Source organism: Schistocerca serialis, chromosome 7, assembly GCF_023864345.2.
Source record: "Schistocerca serialis cubense isolate TAMUIC-IGC-003099 chromosome 7, iqSchSeri2.2, whole genome shotgun sequence".
NCBI classification, from domain to species: Eukaryota; Metazoa; Arthropoda; class Insecta; order Orthoptera; family Acrididae; genus Schistocerca; species Schistocerca serialis.
The window spans coordinates 193,527,316-193,549,848 of NC_064644.1; the positions used below are offsets into that span (position 1 = coordinate 193,527,316).

A 22,533-nucleotide genomic window follows, 5' to 3' on the forward strand; every position below is an offset into this window, starting at 1 on the left:
AAGTCACGTGTGTCGCCAATGGTCGGGAGAGTCATGGCTGTCCGGTCCTCAGAGCAGCAGCTCCATCCCGACTGAACTCCCGACACACAAACCCGGAAATACTATCGGTCGCTCCAAAGATAGTACGACAGTGCTCTTACCGATAAGCGCTGCTGCTGCCACTCATGGGCAGGTAAGCCAGCAACTTAGTGACGCCAGTAAATCGAATAAGAAACGGGACGGCAGTACCGCAAAGACAGGACGTCAAGCAATAAACGGAACAGACACGAGCCGCGCACTGCTCATAAATATTAGTAGAAAAAAATAGTTTCTTTCTTTTTCAACCTTAAAAAACGATAAATGTTTTTTGGAGAGCGCCTCCGTTACCGAATGGCTAGAGTCGCTGCCTTTGTTGCGGAAGGACTCGGCTTCGATACTCGGCAACTTCTTAGCTTTATTTCTGATTAGAGAAGTCAGGAACGGTATCCACTTAGCTTCTTGAGGCTGATTGAAGGGCTGCTTCAGGAAAGAAACTGCGGCGCCACCGGGGTTTATCTACTGGCAATAACGGCTGCAAGGATTGGAGACATGCCCAGCACATATTCCTCGATCATAGGTCGCACCTCGTACAGCCTTTCAGGTAGCAGTCGGTCAGCTGGAACACGCCTAAGGCCTAATCATGAGTGGTGTTTACGTTCTATACAGGGTGATTCAAAAAGAATACCACAACTTTAGGAATTTAAAACTCTGCAACGACAGAAGGCAGAGCTAAGCACTATCTGTCGGCGAATTAAGGGAGCTATAAAGTTTCATTTGGTTGTACATTTGTTCGCTTGAGGCGCTGTTGACTAGGCGTCAGCGTCAGTTGATGCTAAGATGGCGACCGCTCAACAGAAAGCTTTCTGTGTTATTGAGTACGGCAGAAGTGAATCGACGACAGTTGTTCAGCGTGCATTTCGAACGAAGTATGGTGTTAAACCTCCTGATAGGTGGTGTATTAAACGTTGGTATAAACAGTTTACAGAGAATGGGTGTTTGTGCAAAGGGAAAAGTTCTGGACGGCCGAGAACGAGTGATGAAAATGTAGCACGCATCCAGCAAGCATTTGTTCGCAGCCCAGGAAAATCTACTCGCAGAGCTAGCAGAGAGCAGCAAATTCCACAATCAACTGTATGGAGAGTCCTACGAAAAAGGTTAGTTATGAAACCTTATCGTCTGAAATTGGTTCAATCACTGTCTGCAGCTGATAAGATTAAAAGAATCGATTTCTGTGATTTTATCCTTGCTCAAATGGAAACATGAATCTTTCGTTTCAAAGATTGTGTTTAGTGATGAAGCAACTTTCCACACTAACGGGAAAGTCAACCGTCACAATGTCTGTATATGGGGCACTGAGAATCCGCGGGAAACAACTCAGTATGAACGTGACTCGCCTAAGGTGAACGTTTTCTGTGCCATTTCAGCTAATAAAGTTTTTGGTCCCTTTTTCTTCGAAGGTGCTACTGTAACTGGACTACAGAATCTGGAGATGTTAGAGAATTGGCTGTTCCCTCAGCTCGAACAAGAAGCACAACAATTCATATTTCAGCAGGATGGAGCGCCACCACATTGGCACTTATCTGTCCGTAACTACCTGAACGTCAACTACCCGAGGCGATGGATCGGCCGCCAGGCAGCCCGTGACAGAGCACTTCATCACTGGCCTCCAAGAAGCCCTGATCTTACCCCCTGCGATTTTTTCTTATGGGGGTATGTTAAGGATATGGTGTTTCGGCCACCTCTCCCAACCACCATTGATGATTTGAAACGAGAAATAACAGTAGCTATCCAAACTGTTACGCCTGATACGCTACAGAGAGTGTGGAACGAGTTGGAGTATCGGGTTGATATTGCTCGTGTGTCTGGAGGGGGCCATATTGAACATCTCTGAACTTGTTTTTGAGTGAAAAAAAAACCTTTTTAAATACTCTTTGTAATGATGTATAACAGAAGGTTATATTATGTTTCTTTCATTAAATACACATTTTTGAAGTTGTGGTATTCTTTTTGAATCACCCTGTATTTCTCGGCCGATGACTGCGTCAATACGTGCTGAAGATGAACATTTCAATGAGGATCCTACTAGTAAGAATACTGAAGTAGAGGACTCACGAAAGACAGGAAATTGCAGGAAATGAATTCGCAGTTGCGAATACGAACCATCTTTGGCTATATGCCTGAATGACATAAGTGAAAATTTATGCCGGATCGGTACCTGAACTCGTTTTATCCGAGCGGTCGGCTATCCTCTTTCGCTATCCGTCCACGAATCGCGGGCATATCCAGCTTTCCGTATGTCGTCTGCCTTGTGTAACAACCTGCACTCGTACATTACATGTATTCCTGTCCAGGAAGGGCGTATTTATTGAGAGTCGAGGGCCTGGTATTGGCGAATGACTACGGATTAGTAGTGCCTGTGTTATTAAGAATTACGACGCAATGTTTGGACATGCATGCATAAAACAATTTATGTGATCATTGACTAAAATAAACTTTACAGTTAAAAGTAATATATGCTCACTGATGCTCGCTGCCAGTCAGTTCTTCTCCGAGATCAGAACCAATAAGGATGCTACCCCACAGATGATTATTCAGTTATTGTTGTCAGAGAATATGTTAATCATGTCTTACCAATACACCTGTTCTTGCGAATATACTGATGTTCTTTGATGTTTAACTTTGTGGGAGCGTATGGATGTTACACGAACGGAATAGCTGAGAAAAAAATTTCAAAGTACTTGTTAGCCCGGTGACCTGGAAGGTGCGGGAGTGTACCTTTTAAGTAGCAGCACGATCTTCGGTGCAACGGAGACACGAAAAGTGGTGCGTAGAGCAGTTAATTTCTGAGCAACTGGATGCTACATGGTCTGGATTTATCGCAACATAAATTTCTCTACCAGGAACCAGTACCGAACACGGAGAAGCATATCTGCTACCAGGAAGAACGAAATATAGTTCAGTGTTGAAGGTATCATTCTGGACCATACTCTAACGCAATGGACTGTATTTTGTAAAACTGCTACGTGCACAAGCATACAGGGAGAAAATTTCTCTCGGCTCAGACTGCAGATATCCGTGTTTCCGAGTGTTTTGGAGATGTTTATACCTGTACCTGGCGTTAATCAGCGTGTGCATAAATGTTTCCTCTACTAGTTTACAGCGAAAAAGTCGTGCGAGATACGCTGCGAACCCATCTGAACTTCTATGGCAGTTTCTGTGTATTATCTGCGAAGCTGTCAGAGTAAGTCATCTACACACCACGGACGTCCGAAGAAGTACTATCTCTCTCTCTCTCTCTTTCTCTATCTCTATCTCTCTCTTTCTCTCTCTTTCTCTCTCACACACACACACATACACACACCTCTCAAATTGTTCAAATGGCTCTGAGCACTATGGGACTTAACATCTGAGGTCATCAGTCCCCTAGAACATGGAACTACTGAAACCTAAGTAAACTAAGGACATCACACACATCCATGCCCGAAGCAGGATTCGAACCTGCGACCGTGGCGGCCGCGCGGTTCCAGACTGAAGCGCCTAGAACCGCTCGGCCACACCGGCCGGCAAACACACCTCTCAGTTCCACACATATCTTACCACACATACATCAAGCGCAGACTATACTCTTACATCAGACTAATTAATAATGCCAGAACGAAATGTCACTCTGCAGCAGACAGAGAGCTGGTTTGAAAGCCCTTCGCAGATTAAAACTGTTCGTCCATCCTGGGCTCGAACCTGGGATCTTTACATTTTGCTGGTAGGTGGTCTACCAACTGAGCTATGTAAGCCTGAGTCACTATCCGCTCCACAGGAAAGTACACTACTGGCCATTACAATTGCTACAGCCCGCATCTCGTGGTCGTGCGGTAGCGTTCTCGCTTCCCACGCCCGGGTTCCCGGGTTCGATTCCCGGCGGGGTCAGGGATTTTCTCTGCCTCGTGATGGCTGGGTGTTGTGTGATGTCCTTAGGTTAGTTAGGTTTAAGTAGTTCTAAGTTCTAGGGGACTGATGACCATAGATGTTAAGTCTCATAGTGCTCAGAGCCATTTGAACCAGCCAATTGCTACACCACGAATATGACGTCCTACAGACGCGAAATTTAACCGACAGGAAGAAGATGCTGTAATATGCAAACGATTAGGTTTTCAGAGCATTCACACAAGGATGGCGCCGGTGGCGACACCAACATCGTGCTGACATGAGGAAAGTTTCCAACCGATTTCTCATACACAAACAGCAGTTGACCGGCGTTGCCTGGTGAAACGTTGTTGTGATGCCTCGTGTAAGGAGGAGAAATGCGTACCATCACGTTTCCGACTTTGATAAAGGTCGGATTGTAGCCTACCGCGATTGCGGTTTATCGTATCGCGACGTTGCTGCTCGCGTTGGTCGAGATCCAATGACTGTTAGCAGAATATGGAATCGGTGGGTTCAGGAGGGTTATACGGAACGCCGTGCTGGATCCCAACGGCTTCGTGTAACTAGCAGTCGAGATGACAGGCATCTTATCCGCATGGCTGTAACGGATGATTGAGCCACGTCTCGATCCCTGAGTCGACAGATGGGGTTGTTTGCAACACAACAACCATCTGCACAAACACTTCGACGACGTTTGCAGCAGCATGGACTATCAGCTTGGAGACCATGGCTGCAATTACCCTTGACGCTGCATCACAGACAGGAGCGCCTGTGGTGGTGTACTCAACGACGAAACAAATGGCAAAACGTCATTTTTTCGGATGAATCCAGGTTCTGTTTACAGCATCATGATGGTCGCATCCGTGTTTGGCGACATCGCGATGAACGCACATTGGAATCGTGTATTCGTCATCGCCATGCTGGCGTATCACCCGGCGTGATGGTATGAGGTGCCATTGGTTACACGTCTCGGTCACCTCTTGTTCGCATTGACGGCACTTTGAACAGTGAACTTTACATTTCAGATGTGTTACGACCCGCGGCTCTACCCTTCATTCGATCCCTGCGAAACCCTACATTTCAGCAGGATAATGCACGACCGCATGTTGCAGGTCCTGTATGGACCTTTCTGGATACAGAAAATGTTCGACTGCTGCCCTGGCCAGCACACTCACCAGATCTCTCACCAATTGAAAAGGTCTGGTCAATGGTGGCCGAGCAACTGGCTCGCCACAATACGCCAGTCACTAATCGTGATGAACTGAGGTATCGTGTTGAAGTTGCATGGGCAGTTGTACCTGTACACGCCATAGAATTCGTAGTCTCGGTCACATTTTAGTTTACTACGTGTAACCTGCTACGGCTTTACACTATCCTCAGATCTTATGAAAGCAGCGATGCGGTGGGTGCTTTCTCGTTAAGCTTTCCCTGTGCGCCAATGACCTCGGCTTGTTTTTGGCTGGAAAGGAGTGGGTTCTACCTTTAGCCGGTTCTCGAACAGCTTCAGAATGAAACAAATTGCAATAAGAAAACATAATTTTTAAAATGAGATGCAGTCTGTCTGATTATGGTTCAAACGGCTCTAACACCATACCACTTAACATCTGAGGTCATCACTCCCCTAGAGTTTGACCTACTTAAACGTAACTAACCTAAGGACATCACACACATCCATGCCCGAGGCAGGATCCGAACCTGCGACCGCAGCAGCGGCGCGGTTCCGGACTGAAGCGCCTAGAACTGCTCGGCCACACCGGCCGGCTCTGTCTGATTATACGAAGCCTCCCGTAGTGTGCTATTTACAATTAAACGTTGACACTGCTATTGCACTTGGACTTGCTTTGGTAACTATTGGACTGTTGTTTACTGATTCTTTTCGACCGGAAGCCCGGTGTGTACAAGGTACCTTGTCACTGTGGGAAGGCTTATATTGGTCAGACAATACGGACCATTCAGGACCGATGTGTTGAGCACAAGCGACACACACGGTTGCTTCAGGCTGAGAAATCTGCAGTGGCGGAGCACTGTCTCGCCGAGGGACGTAGAATGCTGTATGACGAGACACAAATGATTGCCCCTGCATATTGCTAAGGGGACTGTGTTTTAAAAGAATCCATAGAGATTCGTGTTGTGTTGGCAGAAGAGCCAACACCGTGTTACTAGAGGAGGCCGAAATGCACGCGTTTTAGCTCACGCAGGCGGGCGTGAGGAGGGAAGGACTATACCGACGTGAGGTCTGGAACATGAAAAGGAATTAGAATTTAGAAAGCGGACGTAGCTAGTGTGATACTTAACTTTAATCCTTAATGATGAACATCGCTCTTGACGGTACATGACTCACAAGAGTATATGTTCAGAATACATTCTCATACATAGTAACTGAATATGGCGCCTTGCTAGGTCGTAGCAAATGACGTAGCTGAAGGTTATGCTAAACTGTCGTCTCGGGAAATGAGAGCGTATGTAGTCAGTGAACCATCGCTAGCAAAGTCGGCTGTACAACTGGGGCGAGTGCTAGGGAGTCTCTCTAGACTAGGCCTGCTGTGTGGCGGCGCTCGGTCTGCAATCACTGATAGTGGCGACACGCGGGTCCGACGTATACTAACGGACCGCAGCCGATTTAAAGGCTACCACCTAGCACAAGGCCGGCCAGAAATTCTGCTCGCGTGCGGTGCTCCTGCACATGTGCAACTTCCGGGTCACAGCGTGCACGCCGCAGCCGTCAGCGTTCATGTAGTGCATGTTTCTACGCACAGATGTCGCTTTATCCACTTGCTGGGATACTCTGTACCGGCGCATTCTAGTACTCTTTCCACAGCTTGCAAGCCAACCATGGGAAGGTATTTAGCGTATTAAACATTTAAAATACTGTCACAGTCTTCTCATTGAGACGTCTACTTTTATGTTAACAGTTTAACCCAGTAAGACAAGTAATACAGTTAAAAACCGTGGGTTTTTATTATGGCAGCTTGACTGACGGCACGTAAATACGCGTAATGCTTTTGATCTAGTATTTAAGAAAGAGAGCACTTAGCGACTTCCAACGAACCTTATTCATGATTTCAAATAACATTAAACTAATGCAAGGTTTCCTATAACTGATTCTCGGTGGCCTCAATTACACCCACATAATTTCTGTCTCACTGACCTCCGAACAGAATGATAACCGCAGACCTCTCGATGATCACCTGTTATTTCAATACCATTATTGCTATATCTTTAATCAGTTCCGTCTGAAATCTGCATAATAACCGACAATTAGATGAATGTTATGTTTTATCGACTTCAGCTGAGCGTAGCCCCTCACACATTAAAAAAAAAAGGCTAAATGTAAGTATACATTGGAACAATCGGTTTAATGACCAACTTTCCTGATAATAACGTAACATGGAGCAGAATGAGGCAATAATGCACAGTTAGTAAACAATAATTTTTAATTATGAAATGAATAAATCCAAACATGTTTATCACTGGTCATGAGAAATGATACACGAGTTGATGTGTCTCATTCATTTTATTAAGGACATGTAATTTTGGTTGCCGTTCTTCACTGTTGAGTACACTACACTCGTCTTTGTGATATGTTTTGTAATGTCATTCAATTGAAAACTTACGCTGGCCGCCTATTATCCGGCGGCACAGCAAACACTGTGAGTTTTCACCAACGGCTACAAAAAAGAGTTGCAGTTCCCAGTCATTTTCAAACGACTGAGAACACAGATCTCCCGTCCTTTGCTTTTTCACAGTACCTGCCATTTCTCAGTACTTCTCTGTTACGTTTACGGTTACCAGGGATAAACGAGACTGGATATGTTGCGCTCTTGCTTGTACCACATAAACAAGGAAGTGGAGCCGCCGCCGTTCATTTAGGACACATGTCTAATAACTGACGTTGCTATTGTTCGCTGTCGCACACGTGCGCACATGTGCAGCACTTCCGCACGTCTGCACACTGTGCAGCGTTTGGCCGGCCCTGACCTAGCAAGTGTGGTGTCTGGCGGTGACACCACAATTCGTTTATCTGATAATCTTATTAATGGAGACGAGGGTTGCCTTTTAAGTAAGACTTGGAACCCAGTGTTATCAGACATCAAAAAACAACGGTCTGTGTTTCGATGGTCGGAATAATTTTTAATTTTTGGTCGCGATATCTCGATTTTGCTTGTTTCCACCACTGGCGGCGCGGTATGTTTACTTACGCTATAGGGCAGTTACGGCACCTTCTCGCGCACGCGTTGTGGGCCTTCTGCGGCCTATATAGGGGCCGCCGCTTGCGCTGAGAAGTCAGTTCCGGCGAGATCGTGTAGCAGCACTGTCACGTGAAGATGGTGGCCAGTTGGACCGCTGAAATCTTGTGTCAAGATGACGTTATGATCCGGCTCCACACACGAGAAGAATATTATCACTTTGACTCTGGCTGTTTGGTCCTGGTTGCAGGGCCGCTTTAAGGCCGAAGCTATACAAGCGACCGCTCGTGGCGCTTCTGGCTCATGGAGTGTATCATAATTTCTAGCGAAAAAATCAATTTCCAAGCTCATTAGATTTTAGATTATTTTTAAGGTCTTACGAAGAGCTCAAGGAATGACAATTAATGTTAACGGGACGGAGGAGAGGAGGAGGGAACTTAAAATGATACGTCGCTTGTGGAAAAATGTTCGTAACCGGCTCTGCCTGGTTGCTAATGATTCATAAGCTGTTCCTCTATTTCGCTCAGCAAGCGAGTACGAACCGGGTTTGGTGTCGGTCGCAGTGTGAGGGAGGGGGAGGGGGGGGGGGCAGAAATGCCATATTACCAGCTACGTCCTACTCTGGAAGCTACTGTGAGTCACACATGTGGCTGACCTTCCACCGAAGACGGAAAACTGGTTCTCGAATAATTACTAGCAGTAGTACGCTGACAAAACGTCCACTACGTAGGTGAAATATGATCTGTGAACGAACGATCACTTGAACAGAAACTGGCGCCGCTCTCTGGGAAGAGAGCACGCAGCAGGGCAGGGCTGTTGTACAGGACATACCGATTGTACTGTTATGGCTATCACTATCTAGTATACCAAGTATATTATAATTTTATAGTATAAGAAGAGAGAGCAGAATTTCCTTACCGTAAGAAATGGTTCAGGATAACAATCTTCCGTTATAAGTTCAAAAATGGTTCAAATGGCTCTGAGCACTGTGAGACTTAACTTCTGTGGTCATCAGTCCCCTAGAACTTAGAACTACTTAAACCTAACCAACCTAAGGACATCACACACATCCATGCCCGAGGCAGGATTCGAACCTGCGACCGTAGCGGTCACGCGGTTCCAAACTGATGCGCCTAGAACCGCACCGCCACACCGGCCGGCCGTTATCAGTTTAATGAAAATTAAAATGTGTGATCAGTAGTTACACCATCTAATTAAAAGTATCCAGACACATATTGTGGATGTCAACAAAGTAGGGTGAGGCTTTCTGAAAATGACGTGGATATATGGTTAGAAATAAGAAATTATCTACTGCTCAGCCCATGTGCGCAGCTCAACGTTTAGTAACGTTGCTGGACATGACGTGCACAAGCGGCAAGAAGCTTTTTCCAAATATATTTAATGCAGGCAGCAATCATCCCGAATGAAACGGAAGAAGTAAGACAGTATCGATTATAACAATCCACCACGCCCTCATAAAACAAGATATATTGTTGAAACATATGAATGCTAATTATAAATCTTCCCGCTACCAGTTGTACAGGATCCACCACGTTGGTGAACAGAACAACTAGCGACATCTGTTATAAACTCGAGTAACTGCATAGTTGGGGAATCGGACTATGGGGCTTTCTGAATTGGCCTGTAGCTTGTACTGTTTCTTCTTTATTAAAGTATTCATGCAGCCTAATTATATACAAAAATCCCTCCCTGTTTTTGGTAAAATTTTCGGCATCGCCTGGAGACTTGGAGCTAACGTAGGAAATGCTGTCAAGGGATTTGAGTGCACGGGAATTTTCCCTTTCAATCCCAACAAAAGAGAAGCACACAAATTCATTCCTTCGTCCACATTCCTGAGTGATGAGAACAAGAATAGGAAGCAAACCCAGGCCCTGCAGCTACTTCTGATCCTCCAAGAAATTTGGAAGATCAAAGCTCAGCAACATCATATTCTTCCGTTATGCCAACCCCAACGAAAAGCACCGGTACCAGGCGTGCGAGGAGAGAGAAAAATTCAACTTGCCATCAGACTTCACCAGTTCATCTCAACCGTATGAGGGGAAAGAGAAAATTGCATTTTGAAAACTCCAAAAGAAGGAAGGTCGAAGGTTACCGAAATGCGCTGAAGCGAATCCTTTAAATTCAGAAGTGGATTCATCTTCATTATCACCTACATCTACATCTACGTGATTACTCTGCTATTCCCAATAAAGTGTCTGGCAGAGAGTTCAAAGAACGACCTTCAAGCTGTCTCTCTACCGTTACACTCTCGAACGGGACGCGGGAAAAACGAGAACTTAAATTTTTCTATGTGAGCCCTTCTTTGTACTTTTTCGATGTCATCCGTCAGTCCCACCTGATGCGGATCCCACACCGCACAGCAATACCCAGAATAGGGCGGACAAGCGTGGTGTAAACAGTCTCTTTGGTAAACCTGTTGCACCTTCTAAGTGTTCTGCTAATGAATCGCACTCTTTAGTTTGCTCTACCCACAATATTTTCTGTGTGATCGTTCCAATTTAGGTTATTGGTAATTGTAATCCCTAAGTATTTAGCTGAATTTACAGCCTTCAGATTTGTGTGACTTATCGCGTAATCGAAGCTGAATCGGAGGAAGAAAACGTACCTTGTTGTTTCTCCAACATCAAATATTACGACCCTGTATCTGTGAAGAAAGAGGAGTGGATCAGGTGGGATAAGAACAATGTGTGGTTTCACGACACTTGTTTTCGGGGCTGCTATTTACAGTGAAGAAGAATAGATCTTGAAGCAATGTACATTTGATTCAAAAATTATAATCATGATATATTTACCATTACAATATAACGTGAGTAGTAACATATTTACTACCCCTTTGGGGCCCAAAAAATTGAAATATTTCACTTACCCTATGAGATGTGTCCACCCTTCGCATTTATCACGGCTTGAACTCTACTGCAGACACATTCGTTAATGTGTCTGAATGCCTGTGGAGGGATGACAGTCGATTCCTCCTTAGGAGCCGAAGCCAGAGAAGGTAGAGATGTGGATACTAGGAATAGGAGCAAAGTCGGCATTGTAACACATCCCAAAGGTGTCACATTGGTTTCAAATCGGGACTATGGGCAGAGCCGATACAATCATGGTCCCTTTAACTCTTCCTCTACTGTACGCGGTACACAATGCTGAAAAGTGTGCTCATATCCTTTTGCATTTAGCGTTTCCTTAAGTCCAACAAAGGGAATACAACCCCACCACGAAGAACAGCCTCATATCGTAACACCATCTCCTCTGTGCTTCACCATTGGATCGTTAGTAGCTGCTCCACCACTGTCATCCATTCTTTTTAACTCTCTACACACCACCCTCCCAACACTCGACGGTCCATGCGCATCAGTATATAAGGTCTGCCTGGACTTGGGGTTTAGCTGCAGTTATTACTTCGCGTTGACAATCCGCAGTCACATCACCAACATTTAAGTTGGGCAGCTGTAGAAGGGTTGAAAAGTCACTGATGGATTGTTACTAAGATGACCTCCAATGACTAGTCCTCGTTCGAGGTGGTTCATTGAACCCTCTGCCAGGTACTTTATTGTGAATAGCAGAGTAATCAAGTATATGTAGGTGTATATGAGGCTACTGAGCTGTCCCGACCAACCTTTGCTGCTGTTACTGCTTCTCTACTGGCAATACAATACTGAATACTCCCCGTCTTTCTCTACTGTTGGGTCCCTTTCTCGTCACTCCTAGTGGTCAGTTCTGAACTTCATAGGAGTATCTGGTTACTTTTCATCAGATAGTGTGTGTAAGCATTTTTAAATGGTTTTATACAGACTAGCGAACGATTGCTAAATATGTTTGGTAATTCTATATACGTGCAAGTCTCCTTCTCTCTCCGTCCATCTACTCCTTTCCCCTCTCTTTGCCAGTCTCCTCCTTTCCCCCTCTTTGTCCATCTCCTCCTCCCCCCTCTTTGTGTCCACTCCCCCCAAGTTCCTCTGCTCTTCCCCCCTCTCTCAGACCTTGAGCTTTGTTTACTAATATTGCCAACGAATCATTGATTTGGAATTGAAGTCGCTTAAAATAAATGGGTTAGCTGATTGGGAGCATCAGAGACCTCTCCTGCTACTGGCTCAGTGAGGATATTAGTTTCAATTGTGGGTATAACGCATAGTTTTAATCTGCAAACGGGTTGAATTACAAAGTTTTGGACTATTCAGATCCCATAATCGTATTCTAATCAGATGCCTGTAAGTCATAAACAGTTTTCTGTTAAACCCTGTTGCAAGGAAGAAAACTAAACAACTTATAGTTGTATACTCTATTTTTGCTTAAATTATATATGAGAAGAAAGAATCCACTGTATATGGGAGAAACAGTTTGTTTAATAGTTACAATGCCCTGCTATCACAGTTCTTCACGAATAAAGAATAGTTAAAACAGACTACAAGAAAGAATATGAAACCCGACATTTCTGCAGGACAGCGTTTTCTTTCTAGCAGTCGGTTTTCACAGAAAACCTGTATATTGCTGTTTAAAAAATATGCAGCCATGTCCGTCTGAATGTTTCTAAGAGTAGCGTGTAAAAATCTGAAGTAAATAGGTCAATACGTTTTCTAGGTGTTAGGCAACAACAATTTTAGATACCAATGTTTCCTCTTCATATGTTGTTGTTACGTTTATTACCGTATTTATTAGAAGATATGTAACCAAAATCCACCTGAATTTTTGAGTATCGTGTGAAAATTGCAAGTAAATTGGTCAAGAACTTTTCTGTACCTCTGCTAACAACTTTCATCTGTTTAGCACATTGAACTCGCATTCGGGAGGACGATGGTTCCAACCCGCGTCCGGCCATTCTGTTTTAGGTTTTCCGTGATTTCCCTACATCGCTTCAGGCAAATGCTGGGATGGTTCCTTCAAAAGGGCACGTCCGATTTCCTTCCCCATCGTTCCCTCATCCGATGGGACCCATGACTTCGCTGTTTGGTCCCCTCCCTCAAATCAACCAACGAACAAACTTTTTTCCTTTATACACTACATATACAGGATGTATCAAAAAGCATAATCCGATTTTCAAAAAATCATAACTATTACGTTATTTAAGATATGTGCTTGAACAACGTACTGTAGGAAAGAGCAATCTCGCGAGTTTTACGTGGTTGCCGCTAGGTAGTAGCAGTGTGCACCCACCTCAGTTCTAGTAAAAATGGTGTCGGGACAATAATAAGTGCTTTGTGTTCTACGTTTTGCGCAGTGTGGGTCAGTAATAACTCTTCAGCGAGACTTTCGTACTAGTTATGTTGTGGATCCTCCTACAGCACAGGGCATTAGATGATGGCATGAACAATTCCGAGAAATAGGTTGTTTGTGTAAAGGCAAATCGCTGGGCTGTCCCCGAGTCGAACGTATCCACCATAGTTTCACAAGAAGTCCGCAGAAATCCGTTCGCCATGCAGCTCGACAGCTCAACATGCCCCCCGATGTCTGTCTGGCGTGTGTTGCGTCGACGTTTACACACGAAACCATTCAAAGTTCAGCTACTGCAAGCTCTTTGTGAAGGTGACAAACAATTACGTGTGGAGTTCCGTAATTTCGTTCTTGGGAAGATGGAGGATGGCAGTTTTCTTCCACACTTAGTGTTTAGTGACGAGGCAACAGTCCATTTAAATGGGAAGGTGAACCGTCATAATGTGAGAATATGGGGTACGGGACAACCGCATGAAGTTGTACAACATAAGAGGGACTCTCCAAAATTAAATGTGTTTTTTGCAGTTTCACAGGGAAAGGTGTATGGTCCATGTTTCTTTGCCGAGAACACTGTTACAGGAAGCACATATTTCGATATCTTCATAACTTCCTTTTTGCACAGTTGGAGACTGATTCGAACGACTTCGCTGACCAACAGGATGGAGCACCGCCACTCTGGCATCTGGAAGTGCGGAAAATTTTAAATCAAAGGATTGCTGAACGATGGATCGGTCGCACTGGACCAAATGATTCAGCCTTACATTACTGGCGTCCAGGGTCACCAGATATGACTGTATGTGGTTATTTTTTGTGGGAGTTTATAAAAGACTCTGTTTATGTGCCTCCATTACCAATAACAATGAATGAACTGAGACATTGCATATCAACAGCTGTGAAAGCTGTAACTCAAGACATGTTGGCTGCAGTGTGCGTATAATTTGAATACTGCATTGACATAAGCCTTGCATGTGAAGGGGATCATGTTGAACACCTATGGAAATTTATGAAAAAAGACCTTTTTGAGTTTCCCGTTAATCAAAAAACAAAATGTATTGTATATGTTTCTTAGTTTCAGAAATATAGACGTGCCAAATCGGATGATTCTTTTGACATACCCCGTATATTTAAAAATATCTAGCTTATGTCAGTCGGGAACGTTTATTAGAGTATCGTGTAAAAATATGAGGTAAATCGCCCAAGAACCTTTCGATATCTTTTGTAACAAAGTTAGAAAATGACTTGTCTGCATATAGTAGTATACATAAATCCTGTAATTTGGTACAAAGTAATTTAATTTCAAAATCCAAAGAGCATTATCTGTGGCAACACAAGAGCCATGTTTTTTCTTTCCACTACACCCGTATTTAGAACATAAAATAACTATGTGCCAAAAACTAATATTCGGGAATGAAAATTAAGAAGCTTTATTCAAAAGTGATTCCTGAAAACACACTTTTGAATTACTAGGAAGGTGAGAACCAAATCCCTGGTGAGTAAGGATGTGATATTACCTGTGATAAGTCAGTGTAGAGACCAGGAGTTGACGTGGCGCCCGTGTGACGTGTGCAGAGCCGCTGACGGAGGTGGTGGGCGGCCCCGACCTGTACATCGACAAGGGCAGCACCATCAACCTCACGTGCCTCGTGCTGTACGCGCCGGAGCCGCCGCTGGCCATCGTCTGGAGCCGCGACTCGCAGGTGCGTACACCCTACCCCTCCCCTCTCCATGAACTGTTTTCCTCTGCTACGGAGCCTCTTCGATGGCACTTGACGGAACTGGGCAAAAACTATGGAGGAAGACAGAGACTGGAACACGTCCAGCAAATAATTGAGGACGTAGGTTGCAACAGCTAATCTAAGAAGAAGAGGTTGGCACAGGGGAATTCCTAGCGAGCCGCATCAAACCAGTCAGAAGACTATAATAATAATAATGGCGTGTGACGAGGGCCTCCCGTCGGGTAGACCGCTCGCCTCGTGCAAGTTTTTCGATTTGATGCCACTTTTTTTTTATTTTATTTTTTTTTTTTTTTTGCATTTTGTTCGTTATTGATCGTTGTGTTTGGTCGTTGCGGACGTCGAAAGACATCCTGTTCAAGTTCGGTGGTTGATCCTTCCACTCAGTTTTTTATTACAGAGGCCAACCGGCTCTCTGACCGAACACGCTGAACTACCGTGCCGGCTACCACTTCAGCGACTTGCGCGTCGATGGGGATGAAGTGATGATGATTAGGACAACACAACACCCAGTCCCTGAGTGGAGAAAATCTCCGACCCAGCCGGGAATCGAACCCGGGCCCGTAGGATTGACAGTCTGTCGTCCTGACCACTCAGCTACCGGGGGCGGACAGTCAGAAGACTGATGACTGAAGAGAGAGAGAGAGAGAGAGAGAGAGAGAGAGAGAGAGAGAGAGAGAGGGGCTATGGGAGCCGTATCAGACACACGTGCGATGTTATTATACATTAAGAAAACAATGTGAGACCTGAGTTTCTCCCAGTGTGTACAACGTTCATATAACTTGGGAATGCAGGAGCGTGACGTTTGCGACAACCGCCGATATTTAAACCTTAGTACATCCTGCTATTTTCTAGGCAAAACTGCAGCAAGTAAGCGCTGCGCCAGGAAATTTAAAACCTCGGTTTTCAGAGAATCTCCTGAAAGATAACACACACACACACGCACACACACACTGAACATTAGTGTTATCACAAACCAAAGATGACCGACGTCAGCAGTTATCGGTAGTGAAATTAATAATTAGAGGGTGAACTAGCATATACTCTGCCCTTCTTTTTTTGGACATGGGAGAAAGCAGGATTCCATGCAGAATTTAAATAAAACTCATATCGTGCAGCAAAACACCTTGTTGTTCTGTTGAGCCCCATAGTAGATCGGTGTGAGCGCCTCATTAAGAACTCGGCAGATTTTTTTCGTCTCTTAGAGGGAATGTGTTTGAATGATTCTGGTACTGTAGTAAGCTTTGATGTGGTCTCTGTCTATAGCCGTGTTCCTCTGATTCATTACGCTTGATTGAGGTTAGGTTTGGTGCTGTATGAACGAAACTATTTCTACATTGTCGACTTCCCCTTACTTTTTTTTATGTCCTGTGCTACAAGCAGACAGGTCGAGTTGCGATGGGAAGCCCGTTGTCACCTATTATTGGCAGTTTGTTTGTGGAAAATTTCGAGGAACGTGCCTTGGAGCTGATGCCTTTGAAACCCCAGTGTTTTTTCGGTAATGTAGACGATACTTTTGTTATTTGACCTCATAACATTGAGAATTTGAACGACTTTTTGGATCATCTGAATTAAATCCTCCTGTTCACGATGGAAGTGGAAGAGGATGGCTGTCTTTCCTTCCTTGATGTGTTAGTCTGGAGGAAGGTGGATGGAGCGTTGGGGCATGTTGTTTATAGGATGCCTATTCCAACTGACTTGTATCTGCAGGTTGACTGCTGTCACCATCAGGTTCAACGTGAAGGGATACTTCATACCTTGGTCCACAGGACCCATGTCATTTCGGACCGTGAGAGTTTTTCACGTGAGTTAGCCCATCTCGAAGTCACGTTTCCTTAGAATGGTTATAGTGAAAAACAGATCAGATGTGCGTTGTGTTATCGACCAACTGTGCACCAGGTGAGCGATGACAATATCGAGGTGGCACCAAAGTCTACGGCCCTTTTGCCTTACGCTGGAAGAATTTGGAACAGGATTGGTGGTATTTTGCGGAAATACGATGTGCACTGTGTTTTTCTACCACCACCTAAGATCAGGCTACTTTTAGTTTCGTAAAGGACCATCTTAGTTTGCGTAAGGGGCGTATTCCTTGCAGTCGTCGCATGTCATATGTTTGTCAGACTATCAGGAGTAGTACAAGCGGCACATACACTTACAACAGCCGAGCGAATTCGCCATTGCAGAACATTGGCTTAGCCGCTGTCATCCTCTGGAAAATAACAACACGGAGATTCTGGCATGCAGTTCCAGCTATCGGGACAGTGCTATTAAGGAAGCTGTTGAAATTAAATTAGTTAGTAACCTTAGAAATAGAGATGGTAGGTTCTGTTTAAATTCTGTTTAGAATTCTGCTTTCTCCCTTGTCAAGAAACAGAGGGACTGCGTTTATGGTACCCCAGCGGTTTTTTATTAATTGTACGATCGATGACTTCCGGTCATCTTTGGTTTGTGTTGATGGTACGTTTACAGTATGCATGAGTATTATCTTTCAGGTGTCTCCCTGAAAACTGAAGTTTTAAATACCCTTGCACAGGGCTTACTTGCTGCAGTTTTGCCTTGAAAATGGTTATCGACGAGGTCAGCCGGCTGCATTCCCGTAACTTATTTCAGTAAGAAAACTACACCGAAGACCACCATCAATGTGAGGCAGAGGGTATTACATTTTGTGGACTCGTGTTATCAATCATCTGACTGGTTTGATGTGGACCACAGCGATTTTCCTCTCCTGCGCAAACCTATTCAACTCCGAATAGCACTACAAGCCAGTTTTGTCAATTATTGATGTATTTTTTCGAAACTCTGGCTTTCCGTAGAATCTTTGCCCTCTACGGTTCCCACTAGTACCATGGAAGTTACTCTCTGATGTCGTAACATCTGTCCCGTCATTCTATCTGCAAAGTACGTCCTCATACCTAACGTTATCAGTTCAACTAATTTTTAGCATCATTCCGAACATCCGGCTTTAAAAACCTTGTTTCTATTCCATACTATACTATGATCCAGACTTAAGTTTCTGGTTTTATTTCTCAAATTAACATGTTTTTGATAATAATCGGCTTCTTTTACCAACGAATGGTTTCTAATATACTTATTGATTCGTCAATCACACATAGAAAGGAAGACGAATTTCTTCTTTAAGTCTTTTAATCTTTTTATAACAATTTTGTCGCTTATTTCTGCTGCTTCAGACTACTTTCTTCTTTATTTGTTTTTTCTCAGCTCATATTCTGCGATCCACAGACTGCTCATTCCACTGAACAAGTCCTGCTTTTCTTTTTCACTTCCGCAGAGGACAGCAATATCAGCATAGAAGAAGTCGCACTTCTGGACCGTCGTTTCATTTCCTTCATCGCGTCTTCAATACAGACGGACAACAGTAGAAGAGAAAACTGTCATTCCAAACTTTTGCTCTTAATCTTGCTCTTCTATTCCTGTCCCCTCTTGGTCCTCGTATATAGCGTCAATAACTCGTCTTTATATGTAACACACAGCGTTTTCTTTCTGAACGTAGAGTACTTAATGTATCAGATACACTCTTCTGGCCAAGAAAAGTACCCAGAAGACACAGTAGGATGTCAATGTAACTTAGCACTCCCTCCTGCGGGTCCGCGGGTTAGAATAGACCCGAGGTGTTCCTGCCTGTCGTAAGAGGCGACCAAAAGGAGTCACACGTCTCGGCTTTTACGCGATGGTCCCCTGTAGGATTTGACCTCCATTTTTCAAAATTTTCCCGAAGAGCGAGCCAATTGGGGAAAGGCACTTACATGGTACATAGTGTCCATGTAAATCGGAGAAAGACGAAGGTAATGAGAAGTAGTAGAAATGACAACAGCGAGAAACTTAACATCAGGATTGATGGTCACGAAGTCAATGAAGTTACGGAATTCTGCTACCTATGCAGTAAAATAACCAATGACGGACGGAGCAAGGAGGACATCAAAAGCAGACTCGCTATGGCAAAAAAGGCATTTCTGGCCAAGAGAAGTCTACTAATATCAAATACCGGCCTCGAGGAATTTCTGAGGATGTACGTCTGGAGTACAGCATTGTATGGTAGTGAAACATGGACTGTGGGAAAACCGGAACAGAAGAGAATCGAAGCATTTGAGATGTGGTGCTATAGACGAATGTTGAAAATTAGGTGGACTGATAAGGTAAGGAATGAGGAGGTTCTACGCAGAATCGGAGAGGAAAGGAATATGTGGAAAACACTGATTAAGGAGAAGGGAGAGGATGATAGGTCATCTGCTAAGACATGAGGGAATGACTTCCATGGTACTAGAGGGAGCTGCAGAGGGCAAAAACTGTAGAGGAAGACAGAGATTGGAATATGTCAAGCAAATAATTGAGGACGTAGGTTGCAAGTGCTACTCTGAGATGAAGAAGTTAGCACAGGACACGAATTCGTGGCGGGCCGCATCAAACCAGTCAGTAGACTGATGACCAAAAAAAAAAAAAGTGTCCATCATGCACTGAGATCTTTCACGTCCTTCGTCGACATACATCTGCGCTTCCGCTCATTCTCCAGCTGTTGGGCGAGTTCACCCTCCTGGATGCGTTTTCCTCCATCCTCTGTGCAGTATCACTTTCTGCGCTGTCGACGATAATGGACTTCTTAGCTCGTTTGCGCCTGCCAGATGGCCTTTGCTGCGGCTGGGGGCGCCAGTGGGGAGGGCCCCTGGTCAGAGTGGGTGGCATCAGGGTGGATGACACGCCATGAAGCGCAGTACATCACCTCTTGCTGGTGGTCAAACATCAGCAGTCTCGAAGCGGTCAAGGTCTAACTTCAATGGTAAGAAATACAATCCCAAATCGTTCGCCATCCCCCCCCCCCCCTCTCCCTGGCCACACCATGGGAGGAACGCCAGGCTAAGTATGGCAGCGAAGCTTATTCACCCCGACGGGGAAACTTTCTTGTCAATGAAGCCTCAGTTTTTTTGTGGAGCATTTAGAGGAAACTTTTGGGGATGTGGACGGTTTGTCCAAAAGGTGGTCAGGATCAGTCTTGATCAAAACAGCATCCTACTCGCCTGTGACAAGCTCGGGGACGTTTCTGTTTCCATCCCACCACATAAGAGATTAAATATGGTCCAGGGTATCATATTTCACAGGGACCTTCTTTTGAAGTCTCACGATGAACTGCGCGCCAATTTAGATCGGCGAGGTGTCCATTTCGTCTGGCGCGTCCACTGAGGTCCGAGGGATAATCAAGTTGCCACCGGTGCCTTCATCTTGGTCTTCGAGGGTGACACATTACCCGAGAAGGTCATATATCCCTTCCCCGATGCGGTGCTTTAAGTGCTGGAAGTTTGGCCTTATGTCTTCCTGCTGTACTTCCAGCGTCACCTGTGCCCCGCCTCCCATCTGTGCCAATTTTGGAGAGCACCATTCGCCTTGCTCGCCAGACAGAAAGAAAAATGATGGAATACAAGACCCTGGACCGACTGACCAACACTGATGCTAATAGAAAATATGAGAGGCTACATCCTGTGCATACGACATCAATCTACGCCGCCGCTACGACAACGGTTCTACCATCTTCCGTTCCGCCGCGTACAGTTGGCTCTCAGAGCTGCCAGACTCCACCTGCTCTCTTGATTGGGGGGGGGGGGGGGGGCACTTCCCTCCCTGTTACTCCTGCACAACCTACTTCAGGGAGGTCGAAAATTTACTGTCACAACTCGACATCTGCCTCTTAAATACAGGTGGCCCCCACACATTTCAGTGCGGCACATGACACATATTTGACCATTGATCTCTCGGTTTGCAGTCCTGGCCTTCTCCAATCTATCCACTGGAGAGCACATTGCGACCTATGTAGTAGTGACCACTTCCCCATTTTCCTGTTACTCCCCTGGCGTCATGCCCACGGACGCCTGCCCAGATGGGCTTTCAACAAGGCCGACTAGGACGCTTTCACCTCTGCTGTCACCGTTGAATCTCGCCCACATGGTAACATCGATGTGGTGGTTGATCAGGTAACTACAACGATCGTTTCTGCGGCGGAAAACGCGGTCCCTCGTTCTTTAGGGTGCCCCAGCGAAACACAGTCCCTTGGTAACCGCCGGAAGTCTCTGAGGCAATTCAGGAGTTTCGGCGAGCTCTACACCGGCATTAGCGGCACCCTTCCCTGGAGCACCTCGTAGCCTTTAAACGGCTCCGTGCCCACATTCGCCAGCTTATCTAAGGGCGGAAACGTGTCGACCATTGCTTGCCAAACGTCACCTTCCCAAGTCTGACGAAGATCAGACGTCTTTTTGGGTACCAGACCCCAACAGGTGTCCCTGGCATTAACGACAATGGCGTATTATCTACCGACGCAAACGCAATTTCCGAGCACTTTGCTGAGCACGCACCTTCAAACAGTGGATGGAAAGGAAAGCCCTCTAGTTCACTACACTCCGGAGTGAACCATATACTGCCCCATTTACAGAGTGGGAGCTCCTCAGCGCGCTTGCACATTGCCCCGACACAGCTCCTCAGCGCCCTTGCACATTGCCCCGACACAGCTCCTGGGCTAGACTGGATCCACAGTCAGATGATTAAACATCTCTCGTCTGACTACAAGCGAAATTCCTCGTCGTCTTCAACCGGATCTGGTGCGATGGCGTCTTTACATCGCAATGGCAGGAGAGCACCACAATCCTGGTGCTCAAACCTGGTCAAAACCCGCTTCATGTGGATAACTACCGACTCATAAACCTCACCAACTTTCTCTGTAAGCTGCTGGAACGTATGGTGTGTCAGCGGTTGGGTTGGGTCCTGGAGTCGTGTGGCCTAGTGGCTCCATGTCAGGGTGGCTTCCACCAGGGTCGCTCTACCACTGGTGTCCCTTGAGTCTGCCATCCGAATAGCCTCTTTCAGGTGCCAACATCTGGTTGTCGTCTTTTTTTGACTTACATAAAGCATACGACATGACCTGGCGACATTGTATGAATGGGCTCTCTGCGATCCGCTCCCGATGTTTATCCAAAACTTCCTGTCGTTCCGCACTCTCCATGTCGGTGCCTCCCATAGTTCCCCCATATTCAGGAGAATGGCGTTCCACGGGGCTCTGTATTGAGTGTCTCTATTTTTAGTAGCTATTAACAGTCTAGCAGCAGCTGCAGGGCCATGGCTCTCACATTCTCTGTACGCAGATGACTTCTTCATTTCGTACTGCTCCTCCAGTACTGTTGATACTGAGCGGCGCCTACGTAGAGCCATTCACAAGGCGCAATCATGGGCTCTAGCCCACAGCTTCCAGTTTTCAGAAGCGAAGTCGTGTGTCATGCATTTCTTTCGGCGTCGCACCGTTCATCCAGAACCAGAATTTTACCATAATGACGTCCCACTCATTGTAGTGGAGATATATCGATTCTTAGGAATAGTTTTCGACGCCCGATTGACTTGGCTTCCTCACCTTCGTCAGCTTAAGTGGAAGTGCTGGCAGCACCTCAATACCC

General features: G+C 45.4%; 1 protein-coding gene across 1 annotated transcript in view; it reads left to right on the forward strand.

Annotated features, from left to right (window-relative positions):
- LOC126412964 (zwei Ig domain protein zig-8-like) overlaps positions 1-22,533 on the forward strand; it is a 361,088-nt gene that overhangs the window by 304,966 nt on the left and 33,589 nt on the right. Inside the window, exon 4 of the mRNA XM_050082856.1 lies at positions 14,925-15,052. Within this exon, the coding sequence (XP_049938813.1) occupies positions 14,925-15,052 (128 nt within the window). The remainder of the gene's footprint in view (positions 1-14,924; positions 15,053-22,533) is intronic.